Raw genomic sequence first — 19,067 nt, forward strand, 5'->3', positions numbered from 1 at the left:
GACGGCAAACACCTGAAACAGATGTCAGGGGTTTACTTATAAAAAGGAATCAGAGCAGTTAGGTCAACAGAAACACACCAGAGGAAAACATTTCAGAAGGTTTTACTGCTAAGGGCACTACACTACACTAACACATGACAAATATGTACAATCAGGAGAGAGAGGCCCAGCATAGCAGGCGAGGTCACACAGCAGAAGGGAGCACACAGGTCAAAGTCACAGGACAACTGACAAATTTTTGCCTGGTGCCGCGCAGATATAAAGGCCCGATACCCTCGTTCCCCATGAGGTGTATGAGCCAATCGAGAAGGACCTAAGCCCGCCGCTCGGAGTGAGGAAAACACCGGCGAGGGTCCTGAGCAATCTCGCAGTTGTGACATATCTCCCTTCTTTCTTCAAAATAATCTTCCAAGAATTGGAGATTATTTTCAGAGAACCACAACTACGAGATGCCTACACTGAGGCTCTGAGGTCCTACATCCAGCAGTGATGTGGCCCCAGGACCTGCCCTTCCATCACCCACACTCTTCTGGTGATCACGGTCCTGCCTTCTGCCAGATTGCTGCACCGTCACTTCTCTAATGGTCCCTCTACTCCTGGCAGCTTCTCCGGCGTCCCCTTGGCAGACAGCTCCTCTGTCTTGTCCTCGAACAGCTGCTCCTCCAGAGTATCCTCAGACGGCAGCTCCTTGGGCATGTCCTCGGCAGGCAGCTCCTTGGGCATGTCCTCAGCAAGTCTCTCCTCCTGTAAATCCTCGGCTGGCAGCTCCTCTGGCGCGTCCTTGGCATGCAACTCCTCTGGCAGTCCAATACCCACTAGATCCTTGAGCAGGCATCCAACGCCAACTGGTCGTTCGGGTGCACATCCTCGGCAGGCAGATTCTCCGGTCCTTCTTGGGCAGGTAGCTCCTCCAAGGTATCCTTGGCAGGCAGTTCCTCCAGCAGTAGGATACCCACTAATTCCTCAGGCGGGCATTCCACACCAATTGGTTATTCATGTGCATGTCCCTTACCCACAAGTTGCTCCTCCTGCACATTCTAGACAGGCGGCTCTTCCAGTGCGTCCTAGGTAGGCGGCTCCTCCAACGCATCCTTGGCAGGCAGCTCCTCCAGCGCATCCTGGGCAGGCAGCTCCTCCGGTGCGTCCTGGGTAGGCAGCTCCTCCAGAGCGTCCTGGGCAGGCGGTTCCTTTGGCGTGTCCTGGGCAACCAACAGGTTTCCCACTGTGACGTTTCCTTGGGCAGACGGATCGCGTCCACGTGCGACTCCGTGGTCAGTCGCTCCTCTGGCCAGCATCCTACAGTGCTTGCTCTGGCTTCCGACGCCTTTCCTCCTCGCAGTTCTTGCGACGCTGCTCTTCCCACAGCTTTTTGGTAGTAAAGAGCCAGCTGCTGGTATCTGATCCTCTCCTGCTCTTGATTGTGGTGTAAGAAGGCTATGCCTTCAGGGCCCAGCAGTTCACCTTCTTGCACGTAGTTCCTCATAGTTCCGTTTTCCAGACCATCTGATCCTGACAAGGTCGCCAGTATCAGGGTTCAACTTATGAAAAGGAATTAGAGTGGTAAGGTCAACGGAAACACACCAGAGGAAACCTACCAAAGGTTTTACTGCTAAGGGTACTGCTAACACTACACTACACATAACAAAATATGTACAATCAGGAGAGAGAGGATCCAGCGGAGCAGGCGAGATCACACGGCAGAAGGGAGCACACAGGTCAAAATCATGGGACAACTGATGAATTTTTGCCTGGTGCTCCTTTTATTTTCCGCGCCGATGTAAAGGCCCGATACCCTCGTTCCCCACGAGGTGTATGAGCCAATCGAGAAGGATCTAAGCCCGCCCCTCGGAGTGAGGTAAACATCGGCGAAGGTCCTGAGTAATCTCACAGTTGTGACCCCCCTAATGGAAGCCGCCTTGCCGCGGTGGGGGGGCTTGAGGTCCCAATGATCTGGTGAGCCGGACCAGAGGGCTACCCATACTGGAGGGGTCACCAGTGAGGGATGAGACAAAATGGCTTCCTGGTGCACCAATGCCTATGAGAGGGGATGGTGCACCCACCCCTGGTTCATTCCATCTTGGACCATTGAAGGTGTATCAATCATGGATCTTGAATTTCGAAGTCACGAAAAAGTGAAGTTGTCAACGGTCCTCGCATCACCCACGCGAGATGGTACCTAATATTTGGGTTTTCGTCACAACGAGATGACCGCGCGGCGATAGCGACTTTCGGGGCTAAAGTTTCTTTTCCCTCACAAAACCCCCAATCAGTGAAAGGGAATTTGTCTTTTCCCGAGACCTGATGAGGTTTTTGGGAAAACTTTTAGGGGAAACTAGAAAATTTTTAAATGTAGTGGCAAAAAAACTTTTTAAGAAGAAAGTTAAAACGGTTTGGGAAACATCTACACCACTCTCCTTTAATTTTTTAAATACTTTGGGCCCTTCCCAAAACAGTTAAGGGGGCATGGACCCCCTAAGGTAAAGCCAAGTACCAAACCTATGCGGTGCTTCCACTGCCGGGGTTTATGGGCATGGAGCCAATTTGCCGTTTTAAAAAAAGGACAACCAAGAATATGTTTTAAGTGTGGTACGACGGGTCTCAAGAAGACAATTCCGGGTCCAAATGCTTTTAACTGAAAAAAAAGCTCATAAACTTCTTAAAGCATTTTAAAAGGTAAAAATTTGAGAAGAATTTGTAAAAGGAGAAAGGGAGAAAGTAGTTTTCCAGAGGAAAAGCGACGTGCCCGTGTGCTTTTTGCAAGCCAGAAATCTTTGCTTCGGTTCGGGCCCCTCCCCCTTCCCCCCAAACCCCTTGCTTCCCAATGCTTTTACACCCACACTCTGCCCTTCTTTAAACCTCATCCCCAATTGCGGAAACTGCCTCTGGTGAATCACCAGAAACGGAGTGGGAGTGAGGGGTCTATTGGGAGACCCCTCCTCCCAAAGTAAGGTTTTTGGGAGCCATCGGGTGGGGCTCCAGGGCCTAATGGGCCCCCCAGCTCCCCACCAATCACAGGGGCCCTCTGCTCTAGGCAGAACCCCCTGAAAAAAAGGCTGGGTTTTGTCCTTTCCCCAGGCAAAGGAATCCTGAGTCTGTTCAAAGACTCATTTCAAGGTGGGGTTTTTTGGAGCCGCGGGAAAGGGGCTCCAGGGGTTAAACAGTGACAGCTCCAGCTGCCCCACATCACAGGGGCCTCTGCTCTAGGCAGAATGCCCCTGAAGCAAAGGCTCAGGTCCTTTCTTTGCCAGGAAAAGAAATCCGAGCCGTCAAAAGGAACCCTGTGGAAACTAGCCAGGGGAAAAAACCCTAAAAAGATCTCCCAAGACCCAGGAAAGGGAACCCTAAAGGGTGGGGAAAACCTTTGACCACGGGTGTGCCAAAAAACCTTATAAAAAAAAGTTTAAAAAAACGGATACCCCTAACCCAAAGGGAACTGTCGGGGAATTCATGAAAAAGGGGGAAGAACTGCAAATCTGATAGCTTCATAACCCGTTTTTGTAGCCTAAAGAGATATGCCCGGGGGAAAAATACCCGATTTCCTGAGAGATTCCAAAATTCAAGCCCATTATGGGACTTTTGAAAAGGCCCTCATGGGGGGAGTAGCAGTAATGTAGTCAGATATTCCTTCCGGGCCCATCCACCTGAGACAACACGAGGTAAAGGGCTGTGAGAATAGGTTTGCACGCCCTTACACTGTTGCTTTATCTACCTTCCTCCAAAAATCTCAAATAAATGTTTTGGGAAAGATCTATTGGGCATTTGCCACACCCCATTTCTACTCTTGGGGATTTCAATGGTGGCATCCCCTCTGGGGGACACTTTGTGCAACCCCCGGGAAGGGCCTTGGAGTCCTTGCTTTTAAGGTAGATCGTTTTTTTGAACAGTGACCTCCCCCACATTTCCAAAATTTAAACTGGGCATTTCCAAATTTTTAGACCTGTCAAAGTTCACCTATTCACAAGAATTTTCCCTTGGCAGTTTTGGAAACTTACATGGAAGCGACCATTTTTAATACTTTGGGGAGGGGAATGGGATTCCACCAATGGAGTGCAGGATGGCGACTGAAAAATGCGGGCTGGGAATCTTTTTAGATCAACTGCAGATTGCTGGATCTGGAATGATTCCATGTGTTCAAGAGCGTTTCACTTCACACACGAATTCACCTTGCAGCAGAAGATCCATTCCCCCAAATAGCGGGCATTACCGTCGACCCCCCGGGACCATGGGGGTTGATGGGAAAGCCAACAAGCGTCAGAGCAAGAAAAGCTGCATTAAGGGCAGTTGAAACGAGCCCCAGTGATGTAAACCCTTTATCCCTTTCAAAAAGACCCCAGCCCGGCCAGGCGAGGCTAAAGGAGGCCCGACGGACGTCATGAGACAGTTGTCTCCTTGATTTTCCTGGGGCCCCCCTTGGGATGGGATGGGAAAGGGGGGGTAGATCGCTGGAAAGAGCACATCACTGTCACCACCCGTTTGAGATTTATGGCAAATCATCACAGATAAAAAAGATGTTGCAAAAGGTAGCAAAAACCATGGCAGAGACTCCCTGGAGCACTTTCACTGCCTGATTCTCCCCTTTCGGGCTGAACAGGGAAAAAACCCCCGTGTCGTTCTCAGTAGGGCGCACAGAATTCCATAAATTTCCATTTTGAGCAAGGGGATGGACTCTGTTTGCAGCTCGCCCAAGACTGCCCCCGGAATGACGAATTCCCTACCAAATGATATCTCACTTTCCGAGAGATCCCAAATACTTGTTGGACTATTCAATAGGATATATAGGGAGGGTACATGCCCTCCACATGGAAAAAGTCTATAATCATCTTCCCTAAACCTGGCAAAGGGTGCTTCCACACCAGGAAATTTAAAACCAATTTCCCTCACCAGCTGCATCGCAAGCGATGGGAAAATGGTAAACTTCAGGGTTTAATGGATCTAGAAAAGGAAAAAGTGTGACCCATATCAAAATGGGGTTAGAAGATTGAGATCGACCCCAGATGCATTGTAAGGGTGGAACTGTATACAGAATTCCTTCGCACAGCGAGTACATGATAGCGTCTTTTTTTGACCTGAAAAGGTTATTACTACTTGGAAGCGGCAACTCAAAAAGTGTATTGAGGAATCTCGACCCATCAACAGAAAAAGGGGAAAGGAAGAGTTACCCCCTTTCCCCTTGCAAAATTGGCCGTCAATGATTGTAACGGGTCCCGGAAGATGGGGGAGAGAGATGCCTTTTTGATCGGGTTTGCTATTTTTTTAGGAAATTTCTTGTCTTTAATAGTTAATTAAAAAATTTTTATCCACGTTTTCTTTTTTTTCATTTATGGAGAGACATTTTGGGTTGGGGCTATATAGTTGGGGTTTTTTTTTTCAGTCATTTTACTAAATACATTTTCTTTTTAGGCAGGGTTACAACATGGCCTTTTAAAGAAGTAATAATCTTAATTTTGGAAAGGGGAAAAAAAACCGCCCTTTTGAAGGAATGCCACCCCTTTACCTGGGTTGACCCGAGATTTCCCCTCTAATATATTTACTTGTGGGGGGGTGTAATATATAGGCCGGGGCACCAGGTCAGGGGGGGGAGAGCATTTTGGGGTGAGGCTGCAGTGTGAGGGTTCCGGCTAAGAGACGAGCTATAGCGGGAAGGGGGGCATTTTTAACCTTTTTTCTGTATCTTGATAGGGGGGGTGTGCTCTCTTTTCTTTTTTTATTTTGAATTGTTTTTAACTCGCATTTTTTAAGTTTTTTCTTAATTTTTATCAGCATCTTAGGTTTAAAAGTTTTACCGTTATTTCAAGGTTTTAAAAAAAAATCTTTTGTAAAATAATTTAATACTTTTTAAAAACCCCCTCTGCTCCCCTCCAGTTTGTCTAATTAAACCTTTGTCTAATTTAAACCCCAAAATTAAATTTTTGGGAAAGCCAGTATGCCTGCCCCATCTGCCTTTTTATAAGTAAGAATTAGGGAAATTTAAGGGAAAACAAGGAACCCCCCCCCCCCCCCCCCCGGTTTTAATTGGGCATATAACCCCTAGGATTATTTAAAACTTCACAGTTCAAATCCTTAAATTATTTTTTTCGACTTTAGGTCGACAAGCATCCATTCGGACGAACCACGCTAACCCGTTTTGACCTTGGCTTGGAAATTTTATACACTTACACTTGCTTCCCATCACTTCATTTTTTAAAACCCCTTTTTTAAAACAAAAACCTCCTTCCAAATTTTTTTAAAAACCCTTTTAAATACTCCGCTTTTAACGAATTACGGGGTAACGCTGCCAATGCCTGTCTGTTTTCCATCTTGGATCGGTCTGGCAGTTCGGCTGGCCAGCACCCATGAGGGTAGTTAAGAAGCCATAATGGTCAAATTGTGATGGTCTCATCTACACCATCAGTAATTCTCTCCACCAGAGCCCCCTAATGGAGCCGCCTTGCCGCGGTGGGGGGGCTTGAGGTCCAATGATCTTGGTGAGCCGGACAGAGGGCTACCCATACGGAGGGGTCGCCGGTGAGGATGAGGACCAAATGGCTTCCTGTGCACCAAGGCCTATGAGAGGGGATGGTGAAACCCACCCCTGGTCATTCCATCTTGACCAGGGAGACTCCTCCCACGTCGTGTTTGCCGTGCGTGGAATCCCGTATTACCAGGAGACAGGAGTCATGGAGGTTGAGGCGATGCTCACGCTGCGCCCTGCAGCTAGACACACACATCTTTGGTACTTTATTTCTTGGTAGACGGGCGGTTGGATCACGGCACGAGTCAAGTTCAATCGGCTGGTCAAAATAGGCTAGGGTCAAGACAGGTACTATTAGTCGGTAGGCATAGGTCCCGCACTGCACATCAGTACTGTAAAGTGGCTGCGTATATTTCTCATTACCCCTGGGCTGTTGGGAGATTTTGAGCCCCAACTATAGCTTCCCCTCGGTGGACCTCCATGGTGGGTGGGGGGTGAGGAAATGAAGAATTCAAATTTGTATGCGTACTACAAAATTTACAAAAGATCTAGCTCTCTCCTGACGACCTACGCAATCCCCGGACCATTCCCTCTGGAAACATCATGTATTCACTTTGGAAACCTTTCCAGTTCCAAAGGGCAAGAATGGGAATCGTAATGGTTCCCGGGCTCCAAACCAGAAGAAGGGGAAAAGTCCTCCTCAATCCAACTAAGGAAATCTACCTGGTAACTATGAAAACATTTTCATATAGTAATACCTAGTAGTGAAGGACCATTGAAGGTGTATCAATCATGGATCTTGATATTTTCGAGTACATCGAAAAAATTGTTGAGTATGTTCAACGTGATCCTCGCATCACCCCACAGCGAGCTGGAGCCTAATAGTTGAGGTTTAGTCACAGACGAGAGTGGACGTCTTGCGTGACGATATGCGACATTCCTGGCGGCTAAAGTTTCATGTTCTCCTCACAAAACCCTTCAATCAGGTAAGGGATTGTCCTTTCCGCGACCTGATGAGGTATTGAGAGAACGCGTCGTAGAGGAACTAGAGAATGTAATGTAGTTGGCAGTAAAACGTTTAAGAAGAAAGTTGACGTTTGGAACAGTCTACACCAGCTCTCCTTTACTTTTAATTACGTTGGTCCTTCCGAATCAGTTAAGTTGGCATGGTACCACCTCAAGTAAAGCCATATGTACCACAACCCCTATGCGGTGCTTCCACTGCTAGTGATGGCATGGAGGCCAACTCTTGCAGTTTTAAGAAAAGGACAACCAAGAATATGCGTTAAGTGTGTACAACAGGTCATCAAGGAGATGACAACTGTCCAGGTCCAATTGCTGTTATCACTTTGCCCAAATGAAGCTCATGAAGCTGCTTCAAGCAGTGTAAAAGGTAAAATTTGAGAAAGAAGTATGATAATAAGGAGCAAGAGAAGTTAGTTTTCAGAGGCAAAGCGACGTGCCCGTGTGCTGTTTGCACAGCCAGGTAATCCTTTGCTTCGGTTTGCCCATCCTCCTTCCCACCAAACCCTTGCTTCACATGCTCTTACACCACACACTCGCCACTTCTTTTAACCTCAGTCCCATTGCTGAAACTGCCTATGGTGAATTCCACAGAAACGGAGTAGGATGAGGGGTCTATTGAAGAGGACTCCTCTCCAAAGTAAGGTCTTTGGAGCATCAGGTGAGGCTCCAGAGGCCTCAATGGTGACAGCGCCAGCTGCCAACCATATCCACAGGGGCCTCTGCTGCTAGGCAGAATGCCCCTGAACACCAAAGGCTCGGGTTTGTCCTTTGCCCAGGCAAAGGAATCCTGAGTCTGTTCAAAGACTTCATTCAAGGTGGGTTTTGATCCGTCCGGAAGGGCTCCAGGGGTCTCACAGTGACAGCTCCAGCTGCCACCACATCCACAGGGGGACTCTGCTGCTAGGCAGAATGCCCCTGAAGCAAGGCTCAGGGTTCCGTTCTTTGTCCAGGCAAAGAAATCCTGGCCTGTCAAAAAGGAAGCCTGTGGAAACCAGTTCCAAGGTAAACCAAACCCCTCAAAAGACTTACAAGATCCAGGAAAGGGGAAAGCCTAAAGGTGTAGCAAACCTGACAACAGGTGCTGCCAAAACACCTTATGAAAAAATAGTTAAAGAACTGGATACCCTAATCCAATGGAACTGTAGGGAATTCATGCAAACATGGGAAGAACTGCAACATATGATAGTTTCATGTAACCCAGTTGTGTATGCATACAGAGATATGACAGGGAAATATCCGATTGCCCTGAGAGGATTCCAAATCAAGCCCATTAGGTGACTTTTGCAATGGACATCATGGAGAGTAGCAGTAATGGTACGTCAAGATATCCCTTCCAGGCCATCCACCTGCAGACAACCTGCAGGTGAAGGCTGTGAGAATAGGCTTGGACACGGACCTTACACTGTTGCATCTATCTACCTTCCTCACAAATCTCAACAGAAATGATTTGGCGATCTACTGGGCAGTTGCCACATCCATTCTACTCTTGGGAGATTTCAATGGTCGGTATCACTCTGGGAGACACTTTGTGCAACCCTCGAGGAAGGGCCTGGAGGTCTTGCTCTTAAGAGTAGATGCAGTTTTATTGGAACCAGTGAAACTCCCACCCATTTTCCAATTCAAAACTGGGACATTCTCCAAATATAGACTGTCAATTGTCTCACCTGATTCACAGATGAATGTCACTGGGCAGTTTTTAGGAAGACTTACATGGAAGCGACCATTTTCCATTAATTTTGGAGGAGGTGAATGGTATTCCAGCTAATGGAGTGCAGAGATGGCGACTTGAACATGCGGACTGGAACTTTTTAGATCAAACTGCAGTATTGCATGGATCTGTGAATGATTCCAGTGTGTTCAAGATGCTGTAATCACTTCACACACGAATTCACACTGCCAGCAGAAAGCATCCTTCCCAAAAGTAGGCGGGATTACCGTCGGGACCCCCCCCGCCGTACCATGGTGGTCTGAGAATGCCAACAAGCTGTCCAGAGCAAGAACAAGCTGATAAGGCAGTTGAACGACGCCCCAGTGAACTTGTAACCTTGATCATTACAAAAAGACCCGAGCCAAAGGGCCAGGGAGTGCTAAAGGAGCAGACGGACGTCATTTAGAGACCGTATGTCTCCTGATTAACTCTGGGACCCCCTAGCATGGGTATGAGGACAAGGTGCGTAAGATCGCTGGAAAGAGCCACATCACTGTTCACCACCTGCCGTTGAAGATTGATGGCATAATCAATAACAGATAAAAAAGATGTTGCTAATGAGCTAGCTAATCCATGGCAGAGACTCCTCGGAGCATCTTACACTGCCCGATTTCTCCACTCTTCGGGCTGAACAGGAACAACCACCCAGTGTCGTTCTCGGAGGACTGCAGCAGAACTTCAATACAAACTTGCCATTTTGAGCAAGGAGATGGACTCTGCTTTGCCGCTTTGCTGTAAGACTGCCCAGGAAAGTGACGCTATCCATAACCAAATGATATCTCAATTACCAGAGAGGATCCCAAAAAAGTTCTTTTGGACCTATTCAATAGGAATATATAGGGAGGGTTACAGTGCAATCACTGGGAAAGAGTTCTATAAATCATTCCTGTCCCTAAACATGAAAGGATGCTCCACACAGGAAATTCAGACAACTCCCCACCAGCGCATCTGCACACTGATGAGAAAATGGTAAACTTCAGGTTGACATGGAGCTAGAAAGGAAAAAGTGTGGACTCATACAATATGGGATTTAGAAGATTGGAGATCGACCCACAGATGCACTTGTAAGGATGGAAACTGCTATACAGAATTCCTCGCACAGCGACGTCACATGCTAGCAGTCTTCTTTGACCTTGAAAAAGCTTATGATATTACTTGGAAGCATGGCATACTCAAGAAGTTTTTTTATAGTTTTAGTTATGACATTGGCTTAAGAGGAGCTTACCTACCTTCCTACAAAGCTTCCTTGCTAACAGGAAATTTTAGAGGAATTCGGGGGGAAACAGTTTCTCTAATCTGAAGATCAGCTGGGAGGGGTCCCACAAGGGAGTGTCTTCAGTGTGACCCTGTTGCCATTGCTAAATGACACTGTAAAGGCGTTCCAAGTTCTGTCTCATGTCATTGTCTGTGGATGACTTACACTGTCACTGCTAGGAGGAGCTGACAGGTGTGCAAGGGACAACATGAAGGCTGCAATAAATCAGGTTGTACAGTGGACAACATATCATGGGTTCAAATTTTCCCCAGCAAGACCATGCTATACATTTCACAACGAGGAAAATTCCATTCCTTCCCTCTATTTAGGAGCAAACCCACTTCAATTTGTCCAAGAGGTGGAAGGACTGGGTCTAATTTTTGACTCAAGGCTTACATGGGTGCCTCACATTCAAACCAGTTGAAAGTAACGGCTACAAAAGCACTAGTATTTTGCGGGTTCTTTCACATTATTCGTGGGTTGCAGACCGCACAACCTACTACGGCTTTACCGAGCGTTATTCGTAGTAAGTTGATTATGGGATGTGAGCTTATTCATCTGCAAAACTCCAACTGTTTACGGATGTTTAGACTCGGTTCATAATGAAGCTCTCAGAATCTGTACTGGGGATTTCAGGTTCTTCACTTGTTGGAGTCCCTGTATGCTGAGAGTGGAGAACACCTCTTTCATTGTACACGAGAATACATGAACCTGATTACTACACGAGATACAAAGATTCCAGGATCCCCTACATCCAGATGGTTTTCAACCCCTTGAAGAAGCCGATCCTATGGTAGGAGAATGAGGAATCTTGTGGAAGATCTTAATTTTAAGTCTCACTAGGTTCTGGCTGTTGAATTCCCCAATTTCCGCCTTGGACTAATCAAGTTGAGCTGGATTTAGTCGGAATTGGGAAAGGGGAGAGATCCGAAAGCAGAAGTCCGGAGAGAAAATTTCTTCCAGCACATTCCTTAAATACCGGGGATCAGATGCAATTTATACAGATGATTCGAAATCTGAAAATGGCGTGGGTTTTGCAGCATGAGCAGAAGAAGATTTGCATCTGGCAGTCTTCTCTAGCAGCCTCGATCTTCACTGCAGAGTACATGCCATCCTTACAGCAGTTAAGATGACTAGAGATTTACGAACCATTCTGTTGTGATATATTGTGGACTCTCGTAGTGCCTTACAAGCAATCAAGAGCTTAAACTAATTCACATCAATTAGTGAGGGGAGGTTCAAGAATGCTGCACTGATGTCAAGCGAATGTTGGTATCAGGTGGGAATGAGGCGAGCTGATCAGAAGGCCAAGGCAGCCTGCCGCTCAGCCTTGTGATGCTCGTTTTCCTCTCCCACACACCGCAACCTGAAACCAGCATCCAGAAGTTGTCTTCTGAATAAATGGGCGGAACATGGAGGCATACCTCCAGAAACAACTGGAGACATTTAGAGATGAACCTTGCAGTGGTGCGACTAGCATCCATCCCAAACCGAAAAGTGAGTTGTATTAACACAGAATAAGAATCGGGCACACAAGACTGACTCATGGGCCAATGATGGCTAAAAAATGAAGCATTTGGTGAAGGATGCCAAGAGCCATTAACTATCGCACATGTAGTGGAAAGATGTGCAACTTCTCAGGACCAAAGACGTATGTACTTGTCTCCCCCATATACAACTGAAAAAAACGTATTGGGGAAAGATTGTGACATAGGGAGGGGTCTTATTAATTTCCGTAGGGAGACTAATATCTTCAAAAAATTTAAATCATGCATAATGTTTATGCATAATTTTATGCACTTAGAGGCATAATATTTATGCTTGATTTTATATCTATGTTATTATTATTTGTAGATATTTATTGATAGATTTTAAAGTTTTAAACATTTAATATTTCTAGTAACAAGGTATTAGCCGATAATGACCTTAGCTGTTGACGCGGTAGATAATTTTCAATAATCAATCAATCTCCACCAGGTCGCAGTAGCCAAGGTGAGGCTAGGACCCCTCCTATGGACATGGCGTGGCTCTTGGGTATTGAGGAGAGCAATCTCAGGGAATGTCTTCAAGCTGTTGGCTATGTGATAGCCAGCCGCATCCGGTGCAGCAGGGAGCCAGAATGGGGTAGTGTGCATTGAATCTCCCCTTAGAGCACTTGGTCATGTGATGCAGAGCACGACCTGCTGATGTCTAAGCTCCTACAGCTTGGCTGGCTGTACACAGTGTACAGGGTGAGGGGCCCTTAGAGGGAATCTCGAGATTCAACATGTCTCCACAGTGTGGAGCATCGGCTATTGCCGAGGCAACACTGGCTAGGTGATCAAGCCTCTCTTGCCATCAATGTGTGGCAGAATGAAGATATGATACCCTGAGAAGCGGAAGAGGTCCCACTGGTAATGTTTCCAGGAGCAGGGACAATGTCATTGCCCTTGAGTGCACTATTGTGTGCAGGATGGAATTCCTTGCAGAAAAAGCATTGATGTTCCACTGTAGTATGCTTAGATGTGCGTCATGATGTACTTGGTGTGGGATGATAGTTACATCAGAGACATTGTGTATTGGTGTCAGAGTTTGACAACTCCATAGCGAATCAATCACGCTTGAGGGTTCTTCGTCTGTTGTCAAGGCTATCGTAGGACAACTGGGGGGTGGAGAGTCTTTGGTAGCTCTGATTTGGGTGGTTGGGGTTTCTATCAGGATTTGATGTGGTTTCATTTGCTGAATTGCCTGGGCAAGGTCAGCGTGCTCTGGCTATGGCTGCAAGATTCAGCCTTGTTGGATAAGCCGGAGGGCATGGCTGGGTTGGAGTAGGGAGGGGAGTCTCGGTAATGGGGGGGAGGGGGATGCAACGAAGACTTCCAATACATACAAAGCTTCGGGTTCGGCCCCTCCGCCCCCTTCAGGATGCCGAAGTTGTGTGTCAGACGGAACTGGCGACGTGCTGCCTTTCGCCTCTCACTCGACTTCCCAAAGCTGTTGCTAACAGGAGGTCATCTCTCATCGAGAGGGCATCTTATTCTTGGGGAGGAGTGTAGTGCCTTTGAACCTTTCTGTGGTTCTGCCACTTTTGCATTGTTGGAACGCCTTTTGTTGGATATCGGTCTCGGCTGCGGGGCGGCTTCTTCATTTAGGGGTCGGGCGGGGCCTTTTCTTTTGTCTTCCAGATATAGTGCTGGGGGAGCCGGAACAAAGCTGCGCTTTTGGCACTGTTGGTTGAGGCGCCTTTTCCTACAGACAAGCCGGGCTCCGGTTGTGATGCCTCTTGCCACAGTGGGCATTCGTGCTGGTTGTGTCCTTTTTTTTCTTTGTATGCCTTGAGCAAACCCAGTGTTGTTGTCTTACTACAGGACATCACATTTAGCTGTGTGCAAGCTAGGCATGGTGTGTCCATATTTTTGATTGAAACAACCCCGTGATTGTCAATATGTCTGCGGTTGTAGGTGCCCCAGTTAACCGATCCAGGATCAGTGGCTGGGACTTCATGGTCACCCAGAAGCTGGCTGGAGTTTCCTTTCGACTTGGGAAGCCACGACTGTGGGTGTGATGTGATTCACCAATCTATGATATGAGGGAAGCCAAGTGCACATCTTGACTCTCATGTCCCTCGGGATCAGTGTTGAGAGACTCACGTTCTGCCATCTTTCAGTTCGTGTTTCCTGCAGGAAATCAGGGTAGCTGATCTTTGGGCTGATGCTCAGCCTGATCGTGGCAACACGGATCGATAGCGGTTCCGGGATCCAGGCTCTGCCATTGTTCGGCGTAAGTTTTGATGGGAACTTCTAGGGGTCCGATCTCTCAGAGCGTCATCGGCGGGGGGGGTGGGGGGGCCGGGGGTGTTCGTCCGCCTTTTGGCTTGGGCGGTCGGGGCAGCGATCGTGATGCGCCTGGTTGCTTGGGCCCGCCCTCGCCAGCAGGGCGGTCGTCTGAGGGAATCACATACTCGGCTGGGTTTTGGGGTTCTGTTTGTCCATCTGGCCGCAGGCGTGACAGAGTCTGGCGGGTTTTCTTGCACCCAGGAGGCACATATGCTTCAAGGTTGCTGCGGGTACATTTGCGTCTGTGGGGGGTTTTTTTATTGTCTAGGCGTGTTTCTCTCGTCCACCCCGGCGTCACCGGGGAGTGGTGTTAGAGCAGATCAACGCCTGAGCGGCTACGCGCACTCGCTGTTCGCACCTGGGCCCCCAGTGTGGAGTGCTAATGGCGGCGCTGTGGACCTCGCTCGCGGGCGCGCTTGGACGACGGGCCCGGATCGGGCCACTGTCTTGCTAGAATAGAGGACCACACAGACGGCGGTGGCGAGCCGTAGGGTAATTCATCACGCCATCCTCCCCCTCCGGATCTGTCTCCCGGCCGGCTTGCCCTGGCCCTGTGGTAGGTGTCATCGGGCGAGCCGGGGGCTGCGTTCCATCCGGCCTTGTTGGACTTTGTCACCTCTGCCGCGCCCCGGTGCTCACCTCCTCAGGCTGGCAGCCTTGCACTTCTGCGGCCACGCTTGTCCTGAAACACACCCACGGTGTTCCTCGGTGCGGGCGGAGGGACCGTACCTTTCCAGGCCCTTTTTTCCACGCCCACAGGGTCCTCAGTGCGGGCGGGTGCTGTTGCCATTTCCCGGCGTATTATCCGTCTGACCCCCCCCGCTTGTTCCCTCGTGAGGCGGCTGGTCTGTCCTTCCCTCGACCCCCCGTGTCATCCCAGGAGGGGGTAGGCTGCACTGTCAGGAGTTCATACCCCTCTGAATAGAACCCCCCAGCGATTCACCGCAGTGAGGAGAGTAGATACACACACACGCATGGTTCCTGTAGGGAAGGAGGGCAGTGCTGTTAGCAGCAGCTATCTAGACAGCGGCTGCAGGGCCCGACAAGTGCGGGGCTCTCCGCCATTCTCTGCGAAACACTAGGTTGCAGTATCAGAGTCTGCCATACAGTCTCGTACAACCGACGGCCTTGCACACATGCAAGGCAGGCACCTAAGGCCCCGCCCCTTCCTGCGGGAGGTACAGGTCGCACTGTCGAGAGCGCCGAAGATGGGGTACTGTCAAGGAGGTGATGACAGAGTTATCCTAATGCCGCACCATCGTACCGGCCAGCATAGGCTAGAGGGCACGCCTCAGCAAGCAATTGCTGCGCCGCAACCAAGGGTGGACGCGACCGCCAGATCGTGTAAGAGCCCTGTGATTGTTGGTTGGGTCCGTCACTTAAATGAAGCAAAATTGAACGAGGGCCTAGTAGTTTTGGGTATTGGCATGGGACGCGAGGAAGTAGGTACGTCTCCCTGTGACATGGTCGTGATCCCTCGCCGCGGCGAAGACGCGAGCGCGCACTTTCTTGGTGCTGCTGTCATACTTTTGCTCGGTATATCGGGGGGGTTGCACAGTCCGACAGGGCGAGCTGTTGGGAGAGTCGCGGTGAGCTCTGGTGGAAGTAATGACGTTGGGTTGTTTCGTGGGTCGTAAGGAAGAGGTTATGGGTATGTGGAGATTATTTTTTTACACATTTTACATAAAATGTTTCTCCGTGTTTTAGGTTTATGTTTTCGTTCGTTTTACTTTATCGTAGTTTGGGTTCTCCCGGGTAGTGATCTTTAGTGCACTTCGTATGTTAGTATTAATGAAAGTTTTTTTCCTAAATGATAGCTTGTGAAGCCTTTTTAATTAAACCTTTGAAAGCGAAATGATACTATAGTTGGCTACGATGGCACGCACTTAACTACTTATTAGACCCTAAGAGGACACAGCACCTCGAGTTCCGTTCCCAGAAAACCGTGTGATCTTTCTTTTTCTCCGGGGGTGGCGAGAGCTCACAGGGTCAGTCTGGCAGCGGGTGTACTCTGGTGATTTGACGCACGCTCGGGCTGTAGCGTAGTCAGTGCCGCGTGCCACTTATAGTAACGTCTTCCCAGGGTTATCCGCAAGCGATTCTCCCTAAGCATAAATCATTCCAAAACCACTCTTTCCCACTCCTTCCCAATGCAAAGTGCACCTCAACAGAACAACCGGATCAAACACCCAAACCTGCGTTAAGGAAAGACGACGCTCAAAACCCTAACAACTCCACCGGAGCCCTCTAATTATACTGTTTACACAAACAACTCCCATTCGCCTCAACCTTTTCGCCCACAGGCACCCCCACGCTTGCTTCACCGGATCGTCAGCGAGGCCTCCTCCGGCTCCGCGTTTTGTCGCAGCTATATATAGCCGATCCCGCCGGCTTATGCACAGCCGCCCGCCGGCCCTTCTCTTTCCCTGGGTGATCGCCGTTTACGGGGCGCTGCTTCCCGCGCAGGCTGGAACGTACGGCTAGATCACTTCGACGGGGTGCAGCGGGTTATTGCGCATGCCGATAATGCAGAGCGTTACTTGCCTTCGTTCAGGTTGTGGGCAGTTAAGAGATGTCTACCCCCAACCGCAAATAGCTTGGCTCTTAACGTTTGGGTTTCGCGTTCCCCTTGGTCGCTGCCGCGCTGCTCATTGTGCTTTAGTCTTCGTGCCCTCTTAGCTCTTACGTCCAACCATTCGGATAACTCGTCTACTTGGGACTGTAACCCATTTCCGGCGCGTGCTCGGGACGTGGCAGACTCTCCGCGGGGCGGGTGTGGGGGGCTTATACAGTGCGCTTATGGGGCAGCGGTTCGTACTAGGGATGGTATGGCCGCTCTGACGCCTGAAATTCGTTTTCGATAGGAATGAGGGAGGTAGGACCCTCATTTGTCGCCGCGGTTCCGTTAATAGGCTGTCTAGACAGCACCTTTCTCTGTCGATCGGAACCGCTGGAAAGTTTGTCTTTCCCTGCGGTGCTCGCTTGGGGGGCCTAAGCTGGATATGGATTCCTGAACAGGTGAGGGACTTCCTACTGAGGTAAACAAACACGCCGGCGCGTTGTTCCGCGGAAGCGGGTAACGCTCCTCTCTCTGAGGTCACACTTTTGGGTGTTGCAGCGGCTGCACAGCCTCCTGGAATGTGCCAGACTCATGAGGGAACTTGGGTGGCCGCCCGGAGGAAAAGGGATCCACTTGAAAGGTAAGGTCCTCTCCTCTCACGCGGTGAAACATGGGTGGCTTCTTTCAGAGGCGCAGGAACTGCCGCGACGTGGGCAGGATCTTCCATCCTACGCGGTGAAGCAACCTTGGGGGCCTGCTTCAGGGATGAGCAGGACAGGTTCAAACAATGTGTCGTAGGTGGCCGGACCCCTGGTCTCTCCCGTGGATTAACCTACCCGTGCCGTGCTGGCAGCCTTGGCGCTATGTGGAGGACAGGAATCCTGATTTGAGTTGTGCTGAATGATATACCTAGGCTAGCACCCGCTTGTGTCTCGCTTAGCAAACCGTGGCCTGATCTGGGCCCGGTCAGGTCAATCGGTGCTCCTTCGGGGGCTAGGGTCAAGCCGTCGTGCCGCTCTTGGCCCTTCCCTGGTCGTGAGTGCTCGCTACATGCTATTGGCTGCGTATATCCTATCATAGTGTTAGAAACTGGCTCTAACACTCAGCTCCTGTTGGATCCGTGGTGGTGGGCGTGAGAGGAGCGCCCGTCCTCCATCACACCCCTCCCCCAAAAGATCAAGTGCCCCGCAGCCACCTTTGCCCGCACGTTACTCGGGTGGCCCCGCCACCCCTGCGCCAGCCGCACACATCTGTCCCGCGTCACATTGGCAAGACGACCAACACCCTCCACAACCCACACGGGAGGGCTGGAGTTCCCCCAGCGACCTCCCTGCCGGAAGGGCTGAGCACAAGCTGACCAGCGAATCGTACCTGCCCACGCGGCCCCCGCCAAAAAAGGCGGGGCGCGCGTGCTCGGCCGGGCGGACCTGGGGAGCGTTGGCTGTCCTTCCCCTCCACTCGACCCGCTACCCATTGGTCGCGCCGGAGCTCCCGTGTCCCCTCCGGTTCGCTCGTGGTTGCGAGCTTAGGCAGCTATCTGCACACAGATCGAACGTTACGGGTTTCTCTGTCGGACATGCCGGCCCTGAACGGGGAGGACGGCGTCTCCCCTGCCCCGCGGCTCCGGCGTCAAGCTGGTGCTCTTGGTCTTCTCCGTCCTCGCTGTGGCGATCTCCCGGCGGGCGGCTTCTCCTGTCTCGCCCGCCAGGCCCCGCCTCTCGCCGGCCCGTTCTGGGCCTGCCCGGGCCGCCCCTCCTGCTTGGGCCTGGGCACCCTACACCCTCCGAGCATCTGTGACCGCCCCTTTGTTGTTCCCTGCAACCCTCTGGCCCCCCGGCCGTGCACTGCCCCACGCCTCCTGTGGGTTGTGTAGTCGGGGCCCCCCCCCCTGCGGGTGCTCCAGGCCTCCCACGCACCCCAGCGGGCCCCCGCCCTGCCCCGTGGCCCCGAGGCCTCACCTCTGGCTGGCTCTCTCGGCAGGAAAGAGGGGCCTCCGACACAAGAAGTTGCCAAAGCGGCCAGACTTGTTCCTGCTCCCCAGGCCCTCTCTTGGGGAGGCCCGCCACCCGGCCCGCCCCCCGCCTCTCCGCGGCCGGCCGCCGCCCCCAGCTCGCCCCGGCTGGCTATCTCACCCCAGACGGCGTTTCCACCACTGCCAACCGTGCAGCCCCAGGCATCCCCGGTCCAAAGAGCCCTCCACACTTCTCCAAGGATGTGAAGATCTCCTCTTTCCGATGAGGCAGATATGCTCT

At 50.5% G+C, this 19,067-nt stretch overlaps 1 protein-coding gene across 1 annotated transcript; it reads left to right on the forward strand.

Moving 5' to 3' along the window:
* Nucleotides 1-18,391: 18,391 nt before the first annotated feature.
* Nucleotides 18,392-19,053, forward strand: LOC119570466. The gene is made up of 2 exons (XM_037918185.1): nucleotides 18,392-18,679; nucleotides 18,796-19,053. The coding sequence occupies exons 1-2, from the start codon at nucleotides 18,392-18,394 to the stop codon at nucleotides 19,051-19,053; spliced, it is 546 nt and encodes a 181-aa protein (XP_037774113.1).
* Nucleotides 19,054-19,067: the final 14 nt, after the last annotated feature.

The sequence above is a fragment of the Penaeus monodon genome, unplaced genomic scaffold (assembly GCF_015228065.2).
Source record: "Penaeus monodon isolate SGIC_2016 unplaced genomic scaffold, NSTDA_Pmon_1 PmonScaffold_2804, whole genome shotgun sequence".
Taxonomy (NCBI): domain Eukaryota; kingdom Metazoa; phylum Arthropoda; class Malacostraca; order Decapoda; family Penaeidae; genus Penaeus; species Penaeus monodon.